Here is a 17,702-nt window from a genome sequence, read left to right on the forward strand (position 1 = left end):
ACTGAGATTTAAAGATTTATTTCCTCATGCCTTTTCTCTTAAGAAATTTTGTAAGATTACGTTGAGTTTTTCTTTCAGTTCCCAATATTTATTTTTGTTGTGGTTTTTCTATATAGAGGAACCTTTAAACTTTTCTCATTTTCAGGTGAAGATTTGATTTTTTTAAGTGTTAATTTTATATTCTTGATATAAAGAGTTTGTATTATATGTAATGATTTATTGGGAAATGGAAAAGTTTGTTAATAATTATAAGACTTCCCAGGTATAAATGATCTTACCTTCTTTTCTAGGTTTGTTAAAGTTTTGCACTGTAGGATTTTGTGGAATTGGGAGCCTAATTGACTTCATTCTTATTTCAATGCAGGTAAGTTATTTTTTTTGTTTTTATTTTTAAATACATTTTTATTGACTTCAGAGAGAGGAAGGGAAAGGGAGCGAGAGAGAAACATCAATGATGAGAGAGAATCATTGATAGGCTTCCTTCTGCACGCCCCCTACTGGGAATCAAGCCCCCAACCCAGCATGTGCCCTGACTGGGAATCAAGCAGTGACCTGGTTCATAGGTTGACACTCAACCACTGAGCCTCATCAGCCAAGTCGTAAGTTAGTTTTTATCTAGGAGATGAACTATTTTTACATTCAAATTTGATGCCTGTGATCTTCTGATATATTTTAAATATACTAGGTAGCGGTTAAGAATGCTTTTTCAATTTTTCTTCAGATGCTATATCCAAGGGATCACGGCCATGTTTCCAAGTAGCATTTTCCAATTTGTGCTCTTCCAATTAGTAGTTCTAAAAGATATAACTTCATAAAAAAAGGATTCTATGATCAAATATGATTTGTAAATGTGAGTTAAAATGATTTAAAGAGATTTTTTTTTTACTGGATAACTTCTCAGAATCTTTTATAGTGTGTATTATGAATCTCTAAGAAGGATTGGGCTTATTTCTCAAACTTATTGTTTCTTTTTCTGATAGTCACAGACACATGATCAATTTATATACTAGGATACTGATGGGATTTGATATTTACATATGGACACCTGGAGGCAGAAACAAGATTTTCTTTTGCATTGGACAAGCACTCAATATTAGTATTTTTTAGTTGCAAATTATAGAAACCGAAATCTATCTATCTTAAGACAAAAAGAGAAAAGGAATGTTTGGGTTCTCTGTAGATAATTGAAGAGTGGGGCTGGTCTCCGGTAAGATCAAATCAATATAATAAAATGATGTATCAGGACTCTCCTGATATTCATCTCTGTTTCTCTGTGTCTGCCTCATTTTTTGCTACTACAGTGCTATGGAGACAGGCATAATTTGTGAAATGCTATCCCTAGGCATTTAAAAGTGCCACCAGATGTTTTCTATTAAATTATACTGAACTGGTTGTGGTTAACTCATGAGGATTCTTAAATTAGAGAAAGATGAATTTATAACAAATGTCACAAAACAGCATTTCAGCAAGCATTTATGGAGCACCTAATATCTTCAACAAGTGTGTCAGTATGTATTTTGATCATCATTAGTTTTGTATTCTTTCTCATACAGTGTTTCCACTCCTCAGTTCAGTCTGCTTGATGCTATCCTTATGCTTTAAAAGAAAGTCAAAGTCTAGGAGGTTTTGGTAGCATACTGTGAGGAGGGTACCATACTGTGAGGAGGAGGCAACATATGGACCAATAAGGTACCAGAATTTAAATAAGGAAAATATTTGGTTTTAAAGTTGGAATTTTCCTGTCTTTATTCATAAACATGCTTAACCAAATATCCTGCCTTCTCTGATTGTGGGACAGGCAAGCAGACATGAAGAGGCTAAGGTACTTGGCACATATGCTTTGAGATGGTTTCTCACTTTAATTGAGGATCCAAGGAACTTAATGTATTATTGGGATTCTTTCAGATATACAGAATTCAGTGTCAACCATTTAGTTAATATTTTCACACTGGGTTCTTTCTTTGGTGATATCATTACATTATAGCTTTCTTGCACGGATGGGGTCTAGCTGGCCCACGATCGGGCCAATCAAGCCAGCTGTGGGGCGGGGACCTGGGAGATTGGCCAGCCACCCTGCCCCCAATTGGGGTGGGGGGCCACTGGGGACGGGGCCAGCTGGGAGGAGGGGTCCTGGGGTGGTCAACCCTGCCTCCTGGTCAAACTCTGGTTAATTCCCAGTTGAGGGGGCAATTTGCATATTACCCTTTTATTATATAGGATATCAAATTAGAGAGCTTACTTGATTTAGCTACTGCTTTCTGGTACATGTATGCCTAAACTTTTCAGAACAAATATTTTCTTGAAGATCTGGCATTGAGACTATTACATTAAAAAATTACTGAGGTAGATTTAGAATGTTTGAAATTCTGCAATAAATATTCCTAAATAAGACATTTCAATAGGTACAGCCACTTTAGATTGCTTTTAGATTGGAGGAAAAATAAATCAGTTTTCAAATGCAGCCAAATAAGACCTGTAGCCTTATTTTAAATGTCATTTGATATACTTAACATGTGATGTTGACTATATTAAAAAAATTTTTTTTCAGCAAATCAAATAAGATTTTACTATAAAAATCAGAAACTGTTTCAAATATATTTTTTTCTAACTTCTCATGATCTTTTTGTTTACTCTTCTTTTCTTCTTTTTTTTCTCTATCCCTGATTTTTTTCCCATTAAATATTATTCCCTAGTGAATTGCAGTGTTTTTCTATTGGGCTGTGATCCCAGAAACATATTGTGCATGAATTCAAGACCTATAAAAACATACTTTGCTTCACAGTGTCTATAACACAAATCCAGAAAAATCCTCTTAAAAAAATAGCTCTAGTTATTTCATCTTTGAACCAAAGAGTACAATCACACATTACTAAAGTAAGCTTTACATATTGCTATATATACTGAAAATATTTCCATGAGTTTATCTACTTGTTAATAAACTTGAAAGTTTCTTTCTTTTTGTTGTTGTTGTTATTCTTAAAAATATGCAAGTGGCCCTATGTGAATGAATGGCATGAAACAATACATAGAATTAATTCAGTTATTTTGTGCATTCAACCAAAAAACTAAATCAGTGGTACATGTGTAGACTACTGTCTTTCAGTTATAGGTAACTATTGTGTATAACTACAATATAATTATTCATAAGGCATTTCCAAAGATTTTAAAACACTCATTCTTTTGTGTTTGTATATGTTTGTGTAATCATGAAGGATTAGACAATTTAAGGTTTTTTAATCAGAAAAAATAGCATATTTGGATTCCATTTAAACCTCTTTTTTCACACAATCTGGACATTTTAAATTACACCCAATCCTAGGATATGTACTCTGTCAAACAAAAAGAAAAGAACGTTTCTTCTGTTAAGTGGAGACAAGACAGCCACAAATCAGAAAGATGAAGAAGGGTAGTTTTAATATAGAAAGTTGTTAGAAGAAAGTATGTTGGGTTCTTTGTGACAATTTTTAAAAATTCTATACATTATGGAAGAAATCACTTTCATTTTCATTCCTATTGACATTACAGAGTAGATTTCCTTAAAGGACTAATAACTACATAAGCAGAAATTCAGAAAAGCTGCATAATCTCCAAGATATTTATGAATTTTACAAGTAAATTTATAAAGTATCTCATTAGTGTGGCATTTAATATATGTAACTCATTTTTTTTTAAAATATATTTTATTGAATTTTTACAGAGAGGAAGGGATAGAGATAGAGAGTTAGAAACATCGATGAGAGAGAAACATCGATCAGCCGCCTCCTGCACATCTCCCACTGGGGATGTGCCTGCAACCAAGGTACATGCCCTTGACCGGAATCGAACCTGGGACCTTCCAGTCCACAGGCCGATGCTCTATCCACTGAGCCAAACCGGTTTCGGCTATGTAACTCATTTTAGCATTGGATTATATATTGCTTTTATATTATTTCTTAACTTTTACACCAGATCTGAACTTTCACGCATAAACTTCTTGAAGAAAAAAAAAAAAAAAAGACTTATTAATCCTGTATAGCACTTGTAGTTTGCTAAACATAGAGTATGCCCTCAAAAACTTTTGCTGATTTGAACTGTATGCATTACCTTGTGAAAGTGTGGCTTTGTTCCAGTTACAGAGAAGATGAGAAGCTAAAAATGGTAGTTTTAAAAAAGTGATTGCTTTTTTTTTTTTTTAGGGCCTTAAAGCTCTAAGTTTTATACGGTCACTTGAGAGGTAATGAATGCAAATAAAAGTTGGCATGATAAATTGTAAATATTAGGTTTTATGCCATCAATGAAAATGAGTTTAATGAGCACAATTAGCTATAATAAATTGAGATCCTTGCCCTAAAGGAACTTATGATCTAACTATCCCAAGAGTGTGGTCTGATGATAAGATTTCACTTATTATTCGACATAAAATATTTCCTTGACAACTGCAGGTTTAAAATAAAAAAGTTAACCCGGCTATCTTAAGTACTTTGAATTTTACTAAAAATTTTAAAAGCCTTTTCAGTTCAGAGCATAAATAAAGTTAGGGTTAGAGTTCACTTCTGTGTAAGCCAATTTTGTCCTGTGAAATAACATGCTATTGATCAAAAGAATGACTAAACATGTAATCACCCTAAATCTATTACCAGCATGGGAAAAGTTGGTCAAAGTCCTTGATAGTTCACTAGATGTAGGACAGCAATATATACAAACCAGTAGACATTTTGTAGATAGCAAGTCTTCCAAATAGCTCAGTGTATTATTTATTTAACCCTGGTGTGATTAATTGGGGAAATAAACTGGAAAACTGAGGAGACTGATCATTTGTGTCATGTGACCTTAATTAGGTAGCTCTCAGTTCACTTATGCTATGGGCAGATTTTTACTTTGTGAATGAAAGGAATGTTCATACACAAAGAATATCTTAAACTGGTTCTGAGACTAATCCCAATGCTCTGTTTTCCTCAGGAGATATAATGGGAAATATTATTCACTTCTTGAGAAGTGATGTTTGTGTTGGTCATTAAGGATTAATGCTAACCAGTCTTTAAATCAAATGATTATCTGGGTGGGCCCTAAATTCAATTCAAGTGTCTTTAAAGGAAGTAGAGGAGGAAAAGACACAGACACAGAAAAGAAGGTAGTGTGAAGACAGAGGCAGAAATTGGAGTGATGTGGCCACAAACCACAGAATGCCAAGGAGTGCTGATTGCTACCAGAAGCTAGAAGAAGCTTACCATGGATTCTCCCCTACAGTGTCTAGGACACACGGTTGTGCCGATACCTTAATTTTAGACTTATGGCCTCCAGAACTGTGAGAGAGTAAATTTATATTGTTTTAATCCACTAAGTTTGTGATAATTTGTTATAGTAGCTGCAGTAAACTAATATAGAGAGGGAAAGAAGTTGCTTTGCTTTGGTTTTAGGGCTTCTCATACCAGGGACATTAACATCCATTGTACAAACTAATTTCCCATCGGCCGAACCCCAGCAGCAAGCTAACCTACCATAGGGAGCGTCTGCCCCCTGGTGGTCAGTGCGTGTCATAGCAACTGGTCAAATGGCTGAATGAAACAGTTGGACACTTAGCATATTAGGCTTCTATTATATAGGATACCAAGAATCTGGAGATAAAGGTAGTTCTAAGATTTGCTAATTTAGACCTGAAGGACTAAATTTATTATGAAGGACATAATAAAGGACCCAGATCTTTCCTTCCTTATTCCTCTTCCTCTCTTCCTCCTTCCATTCATTCCCTCCTTCTCTTCTCTCTTTCCTTCCTCTTTCTCTTTGCCATCTTCAGGTCTTTTGGTTATCCCTTTCTTACATAGTTATCGTCAGAGGCATCACTTTTTTACATAGTTACCTTCCTCTCACACATGTCTTCTTAAGGGCAAATAAGCCCCCACAGAACTCATCTCACAGGCGATTCCATTATAGGCCCAGGCTGAACCAGTCTCTGGAGGGAGGATTGGAATGACCATGATAGAACTAGGTGCTGAGGAACTAGAGTCTTGGAGTTTGAGGGAAAGAAATCTGTAATAGTTTGCTAAACTAGAGACAAAATTGGATCATGCATTTGCAGATAATAAAACTAAACTCTGAGGGTATCTTTTCTACAGGACGGGGGAAACAAAACAAAAACGACCCTATCATTTTTCTACATGTTAACTGCTAACTTGACAAGATTATAAAGCATCTGGGCCCTAATCGGTTTTCAAGTAAATAGTTTTATTTCTTGAGAGAGCCACGTGAGCCTCAGATGAGCTTATAAGAAATGCATGCTACTAAAGGGTCACCCTGTCATATATTGTCCTTATTTCCAACTTCTGAATACTTTCTTTTTCAACAGAAGTGAGATTGTCAAAGAAGATGGCATAGGAAGAAAATGATAATAGGACAGTAGGCCCAGTTCTAATCTATGCACATATTCCAAATTAGACAATGTTTTACCATTTGATTTGGTAAAATATATCTACTGCCTTTTTTGTTTCCCTTATACAATCTCAAAACATGTTGTTACTTCTAGTCACCCGTTTTTCTCTTTCTTGTGTTAATTCTTAGAGTGGTTTTCTCTGTGAGTTTGGCCACTAAAAAAGTTTTAAGTTTTACTTAAATTCATTAGTAACATTCATAAATGGGAAGCCAAATCAATTTAAACTTTACAAAGTAAGTCAAAGTGCGTTACAGTACCCAGCCTGGTATCTAGCACATAAGTGCTTGTGTTCTTTGAATATTGACATTCATCTTTCACTGTTGGCGGAGATTGTATCCTCTGCTGTTGTGTGTATAACACCTAGCACAGTATCTGTAATATTATAGGAATTAAGTGTTTGTTGAATAGTTTTTAGAACCAAATTCATTTTAAAAACAAAGAATTTTCTACGGCAGTGTTAATTAAACTCCAGTTGTTTAACCCCTAAAAGAATTTTTAAAAAATTCCTACCCTTTGTACGTTTTTAAGTTGACATTTAAGTTTTTCATCATAAATTTAAATAGTTGCAAAGGGTGTAATTTCTGGTTTATAAATATTGATATATTTAAATAAAACTTACAGTAACTAAAAAATTTACCTAATAGAATATAAATACCACAGAATTTAAAATATCAGGACCGGGAAAGCATCTTACTCATTAAAATGAAAAGATTTGCATTGTGATTACTAATGATATACAATTGATCAAAACAGCATAAAGGTTACAAATTTTAGCAAATAATTTTAAGCAAAAAAAAAGTAAAGTGATATTAGGAATGCATCCCTTTGAACAAGAAATGGAAGAGCATATTTTTAGTCTCTTAATTAACGGAGATTTCCCCAAGTCCAGTATTTTGAATTATCTCTTTGTTAGGCACATCAGAGGTCTTTATACCTCAAGGCAATGTGTCATCATAAGACTCTGGATATGCTTTGATGGGAGGTGTCTTTACTGTTGTCAAGTTGGAGAAAGAGCCACAGTGAAAAGGAAGTGGGGAAGGGTACTAGCCTGATGCCTCCACCATAGCATCAGGGATATCATTTTTACCAAGAGTACATAATCGAATTAAGAATCTCAAAACTGATTCCCTTAGAACTATCTGGGCTCACATACACCTTGGTTAATCTTTGTAATCCCTAAGGCTACATTTTTGTTGTTGTTAATCCTCACTAAGAATATTTTTCCATTGACTTTTAGAGAGAGTGGAAGGGAGGAGAGAGAGAGAAACAAAAATGTGAGAGAGACACATCCATTGGTTGCCTCCCACATGTGCCCCTACCAGGGCTGAGGATCAGCCTGCAACTGAGGTACATGCTCTTGACCGGAATCGAAGCTGGGACCCTTCAGTCCGAGGGCCAATGCTCTGTCCACTGAGCCAAACTGGCTAGGTCCCTAAAGCTACATTTTGAAGGTTGCTGCTTTGAAGGATCATTTGTAGAGATCATGTTAATTGTATTCCCAAAAATGTGATTAAGAGAACAAGATGATTGTAATGAGCATGTGGATTTTTCTTTTTTCTTTCTATCCTCTTCCTTTTCCATTCCATGTGGTTCTGGCAGGACTGTCACACTGCCTTTTCTCCCACAGGAAGTCTGGCCTTGCCAATCGTATTAATCTTATTCTCTTGGGTACAATAATTTGTCCAGCAATAGGCATATATACCAAGCAGGTCACAGTTCTTCCCTGGAATTGGTATATAAACATCTGTTGGGGTCTGCTGAGCTGTGAAAAAGTGAATCTGGAGCTGTTGGGAGAATGAAGGCAAGCAGAGCTATGCAAAGAGGCAGGGAGGCCAAACCAGAGTCCTCATGGGCATGGAATTTCAGCCCTCGAGGCCTTGGTTCCTGCAGCTCATTTGACCCTGTGAACTTACCTCGTATCTTCTTTAGCTATGAGATACTAAATTACTTATTTTTGCTTGAGTTAGTTTGAGTTACATTATTGGTACTACTGAATAATTTCATTAGCAACTATAAAAATAAACTCAAAGTGTTGTGAAAATATCTTTGGTAAAATGATTAATTTTGAAATATTTTTTCTAGATTGTTGGACCTTCGGATGGAAGCAGTTATATTATAGATTATTATGGAACCAGACTTACAAGACTGAGTATTACTAATGAGACATTTAGAAAAACACAGCTGTATCCATAAATGTTTTTAAAAAGAAACAGTAAGTGATATATATATGTAATCTTCATTATAGTATATTATCTGTATGAATTATGAGAATTTGAGAGCCAGAGGAAATTGAAGAGACCATTTAGTGTTCAAATCTCTCCTTTTGCTTCTCAGGAAACACAGTCTGCTTGTACCTGAAATCTCTTATCCTTTGTAAAGGTCTGCTTGTACCTGAAATCTCTAATCCTTTGTAAAGCATTTTCATGTATACTCACTGCTCTTGCAGTTCTCAATTCAGACTCTCATTCTTTACAATGAATATGGTTAAAGGACAAAGTTCACAAGAAAAAGAATATCATCAAAACAAAAAGATATTCCATAGTATTATATGGTTATGATGAAAGCATGTGTTGTAGGTAGTTCAATGAAGATTATTTTTTCTGCTGTCTTTCTCTCATAGGCTCAATATGATCTTTTTAAAAATCAATTGATTGACTGATTGGTTGATTGATTTGAGAGAGAAACATCTATTTGTTCCACTTATTTATACATTTATTGATTGCTTCTTTAAAAAAGTATACATTTTTTAAAAATTAATTTCAGAGAGTAAGGGAGAGGGAGAGATAGAAACATCAATGATGAGAAAGAATCATCCATCACTGCCTCCTGCATGCCCCCCACTGGGGATTGAACCACGACTTCCTGGTTCATAGGTTGACATGCAACCACTGAGCCACACCGGTGGTTGGTTGCTTCTTTTATGTGACCTGACTGGGGATTGACCTGCATGCAACATTGGCATATCAGGACGATGTTCTAATCAACTGAGCTACCTGGCCAGGGCCCATATGATCTTTAAACCTTTTTCTTTTCTTCTTCCCTAAACGTGAAAAGTTGATAGACCTCAACCCTGAACTACTATAAGTATTTACTCTAACCTAAAGTTTAGCTCTGCCCATGAAGATTGTTAATTGCTATCAGCTTTAAATAGGTAATACACTTTGAGAAGTCAGAGGTACCATTAGTTTTCCTGATTTAACACTGGTTCTCTCGGCTACTATAAGGTTTTTATTTCCGTGACTGTACATTAGTCTAGTCTAATAAGTAATCTTCCAGTAATGCTAGATTTTTCTCAGGAAAACAGTTTCCTGGTATAATCATTCTCTATAATGGAGAAGTCCTATGCAGCGTGGGGAGTGTGGATACGTCGTAGGTGACTGTTCATTTGGAACTGTCTGCAGCTTTCAGAGACAGGGCAGAGAGAGACAGGCTAGATGTTTTGGCCACATCATAGTCCTAAGGTTTTCAGTTGACTCTATCTCAGAGAGTGCTTCTATAAGCCAGGAAGGGAATCTTCACTTATTTTCTATGTTGTAGTGTATAAATAGGATATGAAGTATAATTTTGCCTTTAAGGTAGGTTTTTTTTTTTCTCAGTAAAATTATGGAATATGCTTTATAGATATTGTCATAAGTTTGAACAGTGATTGACCCTGTTTAGATCTGAGGAATTTATTCAACTGATTGTCAAAAAAGTTTTGAAATCTTTTTTTAAAATAAACTGTAAGAATTTTTTGGTTTAAAATTGAAATGAAAAAATTGAAATAAAATAAATAATTGAAATGAAGCTTAGAGATCCCATCTGCCTCTTCTGACCAGGGAACAAATTGAGACTAAGACAATCAGTGTAGTCGGTGTGAAACTGAATCTCACATCTAGAACTCTGTGAGTTCCACTGGTTGTTCTCCATGTCCCTTCCCACTCCAATCCAACCCCAACAACTATATAATTTTGTATTAAGCTTATTCATTTTGCAAATTATTATTCTTTATGAGAAGGGTTGAATAGTTTCACATAACCCATTTTCATACTGTAAATTGTATCCCATTTAAAAGTATGATATTGGCCCCGCCAATGTGGTTCAGTGGTTGAGTGTCAACCTATGAACCAGGAGGTCACGATTCAATTCCAAATCAGGGCACATGCCCAGGTTGCTGGCTCAATCCCCAGTAGTGGGCATGCAGGAAGTAGCCAATCAATGAATTTTTTGTCATCATTGATGTTTCTATCTCTCCCTCTCTCTTCCTCTCTGAAATCAATAAAAATATATTAGAAAAATAAAAGTATGTAGATTGTTCTTAAACCATAATGTGTAAAAATTAAGTAAATGTAATTTAAATTTCTTAATTGATTTTTAGAAAGAGAGAGAGGTGGAGATGGATTTGCTGTTCCACTTATTTATGCATTCATTGGTTGATTCTTGCATGTGCTCTGACCAGGGACTGAACCTGCAACCTTGGTATATTGGGACCTATATACCAACTGAGCTACAGGGCCAGGGCCTAAGCAAATGTAATTTAAAAAAGCAATTCCATTCTCTGTAGCCTATTATAGAGACATTTAATTGAGATTCCAGACTCAAATTTAAAATTTAAAACTCTAAAGGCCTGTTGAGAAGGCAGATCTCTGCATTGTCATTCATATAATCTCTCTATAATGTATACAATAGGGCTCCAAAAGTAAGGAAAAATGTCTTAGGTAAATGAAGCATTGCAATGTGCATCTACAGTAACCTCATTGGATTCTTAAAAAATGGTGTGCTTTAATGTATTTATTTTTTCTGTTTTAGGTTTCATGCCTGATTAATTTTAATAGTGAACTTCCAGTATGTGGATTTCCAGATTTTCTTTTTCCTTCTTCACATAACACTTTACAGATTCTTTGTAACTTTTTGTTGTTGATGATGCTTTTGTTTTGTTGTTTTAGTTGAAAGCATTTTATCCTGAGATTTATTTAATAGGACTTTCTTTGAGAGCTGTATGTATAATAATAGTCTTTCCTAGGCTACTGTCTCTATGAGATAGATAGCTTATTACCCGATATCCTGTAATGTCTTTTCCAAAGACAAGTTGCCACTTGTCATTTTTGCTTCTGAAAAATAAAAGTATGACTTACTCACATTTTTTAGTGCTTTAATTAAGAAACCTTAAATGTTGAAAGTAGCTGTCTTCTGCATTTTGATCCTTCAAAGTAGTTAATCCGTGGTGTGAACAAATACCATTTATATTGCCTGGGGTGCAGTCTAGTGTATGACAACCGCCTGGTTTTCTGTAGCTTTTCAGATCTGTCTTTGCCTTGGTATCCAAGGAGCTGAAGATCATCAGGGAGTCTGAAACCTTGAGGCAACATGGGAACTTCTGGCATTGGTTCAGGCCTCTGAAGTGTGAACTTTCTCCTTTTTGCTTGTGGGAGTGCTGCACTAGCTTTTGAAAGACCAGATGCTGACTCATCTAGCTCAGTGCAGTTACATTTGAAGTTGGATGGACAAGGTGGGAACACTGAACAGAAGATTAATGTTTCCCATCTGTTAGCACTGCCAGGCAGCTGCTGGACAAGCGCCTGAAGTGATGCACAGCGACTGAAGGAAGCAGCACCTGCATGTTAGCACTGGCTTTTCTTACTGTGTTTAAGAAGCTGGAAATACATGAAATGTTATGTCCCCATAATCCTGTTACGTGCTTTCTTTAGAAACAGGCAGAGCAATTTCAGAATTATTGAAGCCGGACTTCTCAAAAGTGAAACCAACATTTTTTTATCACCCCTTTTACTCAAAAGTATATTGTATAGTCCAGTTAGCTTCATAACATGTTAGTCATTCAGTAACAGATTCTCCAGTTGGTAGGATATTCAGTATTGATATATAAAGCAAATTTGGGTTACTCCTAATATATATCAGGAATGGTCTCTTATTCATTAATTAATGAAAATACTGGGTGTCTACCATTTAGGAGGCACTGTCCTAGATGCTATGATGCAGCAAGGAGCAAAACACAAGCATCTCTGCCCTTAAAGAGCTTATATTTCATTGGGATCCACTTCTTTATAGTGATAATATTTTGGCTACAGTTAAACTAGCTGGGAGAGCCTGTTTGCTAGTATTGCCTAGATTCTTTTGGTTGCAAACAGTACTTTGAAGTTCCTTCAGGATCACCTAAGCCCAGATTTGAAAAGTCCATTAAGTTTTCATAGCCATGTAAGTTCAATTATATAAGAAATACTTGCAGTCAAGTCTTGAAAAGTAATATCGATTCTTGTATAATTGTTACAGTTATTAACGTGGCCAGGTGAGAAGTCTGTTTTAAAGCAGGTTTCTCAAAATATTTAGTGAAGTAAGCCGTAGTACTCCGGGTCATTGATACAATCTAGAAATACAGTTTTTTCACAATACATTCTTAAAAGTTTAAACTTTATTTTCACTGTAATATCCTAAATTTACATGACAAGAGCACTTAGCCTGCAACCAAGGTACATGCCCTTGACCAGAATCAAACCCGGGACCCTTCAATCCACAGGCTGACGCTCCAACCATTGAGCAAACTGGCTAGAGCTATATATAATTCTTTAACTAGTTTTTTTTCAATTTTTTTTATGTGAATGAATTTAATGCATGTGAATACAGTTTGTTTGTTTTTACTTTAATGGAACACTATTGTTTTTGGCTATTAGTGTGTGAGAGTATAAATTATATGTGAAGGCCTCTGTATGAGATGTTTTATATAATAACCCTGCTTTTAAAACAGTGGCCAAGTATGAGATGGATTAGCTCAGTCTTTACTCCTAAACCCTCTAGGGTGGGATGGAATGGATTATTTCAATTCTATAGAAACAGTATTTCTATAGACCCATTTACAAATGCTAATACAATTTCCAGAAGTCCCTCTTTACCCAGGAAGAGTTCCTACTACACTGTAGTAAACGGAAGGACCACTTTCAGACTTCAGAGTCTGCTCTGTGCATGCCAGCTTTTGCTCCTCGGGCCACTGGGACTTTACAAAATGCTTGTTTGGGGTATGTTTTTGTTTTGTACAAAAAAATTCTGTGTCTTTTTTTCTTATTTAAACCTAGATGCTTAAGGCTAAGCATTATAAGACAGATAGGCAGTTAGGAAGCTAACATAGATATAATAGCAAGAAACTAGTAAGAAGGAAAATTAGTTCTTAAAAAGCACAAGTCTAAGATGTTCTCTTCCTCAAACACCTTCAATGTAGATACTCCCCAGGGTTCTGGCACCTTCCCTCTTCCTATCTCTCATTAAATCAGCATCCATTTTGCATTTTTTCTATGTACAAAATTCAAGCTTACTGAAGAAATTTTGGGAAAACACCAAAAAGTACAAAGGAAAACTCATTTCACAGCTCAACGGTAACATTAATATTTTTATGTGTGTCTTAGTACCTTTTTCATGCATGTATGTTCATTTTTCACAGAAATTACACATACCTACTGTTTCATAGCCTGTGTCTTCACATTGTAAAGATTTTTCTATTTCAATAAAGATTTTTTACAAAATCATTTTTAATGCCTGCAGAGTATTCCATGTCGGTATCATAATTTATTTATGTAATTCCTTATTGCTATTTAAGTAATTCCAATAAATAACATGCATGTCTGATTTTTTTCTCTAGAATTGTCCATTCTTAGTCAAAAGTGATCACATATTAAAGGTTTTGATACATACGTACAGTCTCAGTTAACCAAGATAACAGAGAAAGAATGAAGTCAAGTAGCCTAAACCCACGTTCAAACAAAACCTCAGTCAGCTCTCAAGTACCTTGTTCAGTGACCTGCAACTACCTCTTGCTCTGCAGTCAGGACACAGCTCTATCCTGCTGACTGCTGCTCCCAGGAGCTAGAGAAGGAGACTTGGCAAAAGGGTGCTGGTGCTGAGGACTGGAATGATAAGAAATCTGTTCGTTTGGCACAATAGCTGACCAAAGCACTTAATTGCCCTCCAGAAAGCTTTAAGAGAAGAGAGAAGAGTTTTAAGGAGTAAGTAGGAAGATCACATAATGGTCTTTTTTCTTCCTTGTGGCGAGGGAATTGGGTCAATTTGGAAAAAGAAAAGTTGCTAAGTATGAATGAATAAAAATTCTGAACAGCACTGAGTATCCAATTGAGCCCTAGAATAATGCACTTGTTAGGGTTAATCAGCATGGCAAGAGTTACTCATTCCTATATCTTCTTAACTAGAGCCCAGTATTTTAATTCTTAAGGTATCAATGCCTTCAAAGCTAGTCATTGTCTGATGGAGGAGGAATGTTACTTTCCTAGAAAATATTTTCAGGGAAATACGTAAGAAATATTAAGGAGAAGTTTTAAATCTTCAAGACTTTAGCTTATTAAGAATTTCTTTTATTGCCCCCCATGTGCAAGGTGTTTCACTAAACTCATATTTTTTTAAAAATATATTTTATTGATTTTTTACAGAGAGGAAGGGAGAGGGATAGAGAGTTAGAAACATCAATGAGAGAGAAACATCGATCAGCTGTCTCCTGAACACCCCCCACTGGGGATGTGCCCGCAACCAAGGTACATGCCCTTGACCGGAATCGAACCCAGGGCCCCTCAGTCCGCAGGCCGATGCTCTATCCACTGAGCCAAACCGGTCAGGCAAAACTCATATTCTTAAATTATTTAATCCTCACAACATTTCTATAGTCTCCCTGAAGAGTCATATCATTATCCCCACTTTACAGGTAAATAAATTTAGTCCCATATGATTGAATGGCTTACCTAAGGTCATGAAATAAGTGGTGAAGCTAGGATTTAACCCCAGGTCTAATTGCTATTTTGCCTCCAATATGATGGTTACAACCATTGAATTCTACACAATATACTACTAATCTTCTATAATAATAAAAGCATAATATGCTAATTAGACCAGATGTCCTTCTAGACCAGTGGTTCTCAACCTTCCTAATGCCGAAACCCTTTAATACATGTTGTGGTGACCCCCAACCATAAAATTATTTTCGTTGCTATTTCATAACTGTAATTTTGCTACTGTTATGAATCATAATGTAAATATCTGATATGCAGGCTATATTTTCATTGTTACAAATTGAACGTAATTAAAGCATAGTGATTAATCACAAAACAACCCACAGGTTGAGAACCGCTGTTCTAGATGAAGCCAGGGCTGCAGCCGCTGCGGCTGCAAGGGAGGGATCCAGGCAGCTGCCGAGGCTACAAAGGCCTACTCTTGCACGAATTTTGTGCATCGGGCATCTAGTGGTTGGATAATAAGAGACTTAATATGTTGTTTAGTGTTTTCAGTAAAGATGGAATTATCTGTCTATACTGAGTCTTTTTGCTTAACAGGTAGTTTGGTGCTTAAAAAATAAAAGTTTGTTTTTTAAAATTTAATTTTACATCATGCAAATGCTAAAATGTTTTATGAATATTAAATTGAGACTATGATAGAGCATGATTATTGTCAAAAACCCAAATATCTCTTTGCTGCCACCATCTCATCTGTCATTTGCAGCACTTTCTGGACCAAAAGTCTGATTGTGTTTGTGTGATAGCGGGAGAGATGTTAGGTTGCACCATGCTGTCACACTGCTTAGGCTTGCTGAGGTCAAATGAAGCTCGAGACATCTGCAGGTGGTGGGATTGTGGGTGATTTTTTTTATTATTAACATTTTTTTTTATGTTGAATTTATTCCCAGGCCATAAGTTCTTGTTTCTTCTGGGATGTCCTTTTCTTCTGTGCAACTTCCTCTTCTGGTTTAGGAACCATCTGCTCTTTCTCAGTAAGGACCATTGCATGTAGGGGTTAACCCACGCATGAGCTCTGTAAGTTCTGTGCTGCATCTTGGGAGCTTTGTTCACCTGGATGTGCTCGAGGACCAGATAATCTACATCTAAACCTTGAAATTCAGCATCCTTGCCATTTTTAATCCTGTGCAGCAAAAATTTAGCACTCTTTCCGGTCACTGGCCCACTGTTTGGCCTGGGCACACCTACCAACACACTCTTGGAACGCTGGAATGGCACCCATTGCTTCCGTAAAGTGACAGATACCCTTCAGATACTTGGTTGCTTTTCAGATATGCATACCCTTGAAGGCCTGGGCCATTTTACGAGTGTCCTTAAAGGGAACACAAAGATTTGAGCCTCTTGATCTGCATGATTTTGTGGGGTTTGCTGGGTCAAGTGAATAGCGAACCGTTTTCAGAGGTCACTCAGGCTGCTTATGAGAAGAGTGCACGTGATTTTTATTCGGTTAGTTTTTCTTTTGGCTTATGTGAATTTTGTTAATTTTCCCCACAATAGACACACATTATTTGCATGCAAGAATTTGAAACAATAGTATGGGTAAGTTAGAACAAAGAACTCAAGGAGATCATGTTCTCTTCTTCCCTACTCCCTCCTCATGATACACTTACTCTGATTTCTCACCTGATCCTGACATTTAAAAGAAAAAAGCAGATCCAACACAGGATATCAAAGCTTTGACATCAAGCAGCACATTCCGATGGAAAAGGCATAGACTGTGGAATGAGGCCTGAGTTTGTATCTTACTTTGTTACCTGTTTTTATTTTTTATTTTTTTAAATTGATTTCAGAGAGCAAGGGAGAGGGAGAGAGATAGAAACATCAAAGATGAGAGAGAATCATTGGTCAGCTGCTTTCTGCACATCCCACAATGGGGATCGAGCCCGTTACCTGGGCATGTGCCCTGACCTGGAATTGAACCATGACCTCCTGGTTCATAGGTCGACACACAATCACTGAGCCACGCCAGCTGGGCATGTGACTGAGCACATAACCATTCTGAGCCACTCTGTCTTTATATAAATAGGGATGATAATATCAATCAGGCAACATTGAAAAATTAAGATGACATACATAATTGTCACCATTTATTGGGCATATTTTAAAGGAATGGAATGATGGCGTTAGGCACTGGGGAAGTGCTTCTGGAATTTGGGTTATAGTGTGGTTATAATTTGAGTAAAATACCAGTAGACTCAAAAGTTCTTTTACAGAGGGATGGGGAGATGTATTCTCTGGACATTGTTCACCCACATTCTCTTATCTCCAGTATCATTTTCGTTAACTGTGGCTACTGTGTAATAAAGGCCAAAATTGTCTCTTTCCTGAAGGAAATCTTACCAGCATCTTCACTGCTTTCAGAGTCTCCTAATGTAAGGGGAGGCTGCTATGCTGCAGATTTTGTTTTTGTTGCTTTTAATTTATTTTTAAATGTATATTTATTGTTGAAAGTATTACACATGACCCCCACTTTTCCCCTCATTGACCCCCTCTATCTACTCCCACCCCCAGGCGTT

The 17,702-nt window shown here is 36.3% G+C and overlaps 1 protein-coding gene across 6 annotated transcripts in view; it reads left to right on the plus strand.

The window, feature by feature from the left end:
• TM2D1 (TM2 domain containing 1) overlaps positions 1 to 13,917 on the plus strand; it is a 29,164-nt gene extending 15,247 nt beyond the window's left edge. Inside the window, exons 5-7 of one of the 6 annotated variants that reach the window (XR_009451966.1) lie at positions 291 to 364; positions 5,073 to 5,284; positions 8,489 to 8,620. Coding sequence is in view for 5 of the 6 variants with exons in the window: in XM_059689333.1 (XP_059545316.1) it covers positions 291 to 364; positions 11,195 to 11,335 (215 nt within the window). In the remaining variant the exon portion in view is untranslated. Of the gene's footprint in view, positions 1 to 290; positions 365 to 980; positions 1,309 to 2,693; positions 2,859 to 5,072; positions 5,285 to 8,488; positions 8,621 to 11,194 lie in introns of those variants that run through there. The other 5 variants (XM_059689336.1, XM_059689334.1, XM_059689333.1 and 2 more) reach the window with 5 other exon arrangements.
• Positions 13,918 to 17,702: the final 3,785 nt, after the last annotated feature.

The sequence above is a fragment of the Myotis daubentonii genome, chromosome 3 (genome assembly GCF_963259705.1).
Source record: "Myotis daubentonii chromosome 3, mMyoDau2.1, whole genome shotgun sequence".
NCBI lineage: Eukaryota > Metazoa > Chordata > Mammalia > Chiroptera > Vespertilionidae > Myotis > Myotis daubentonii.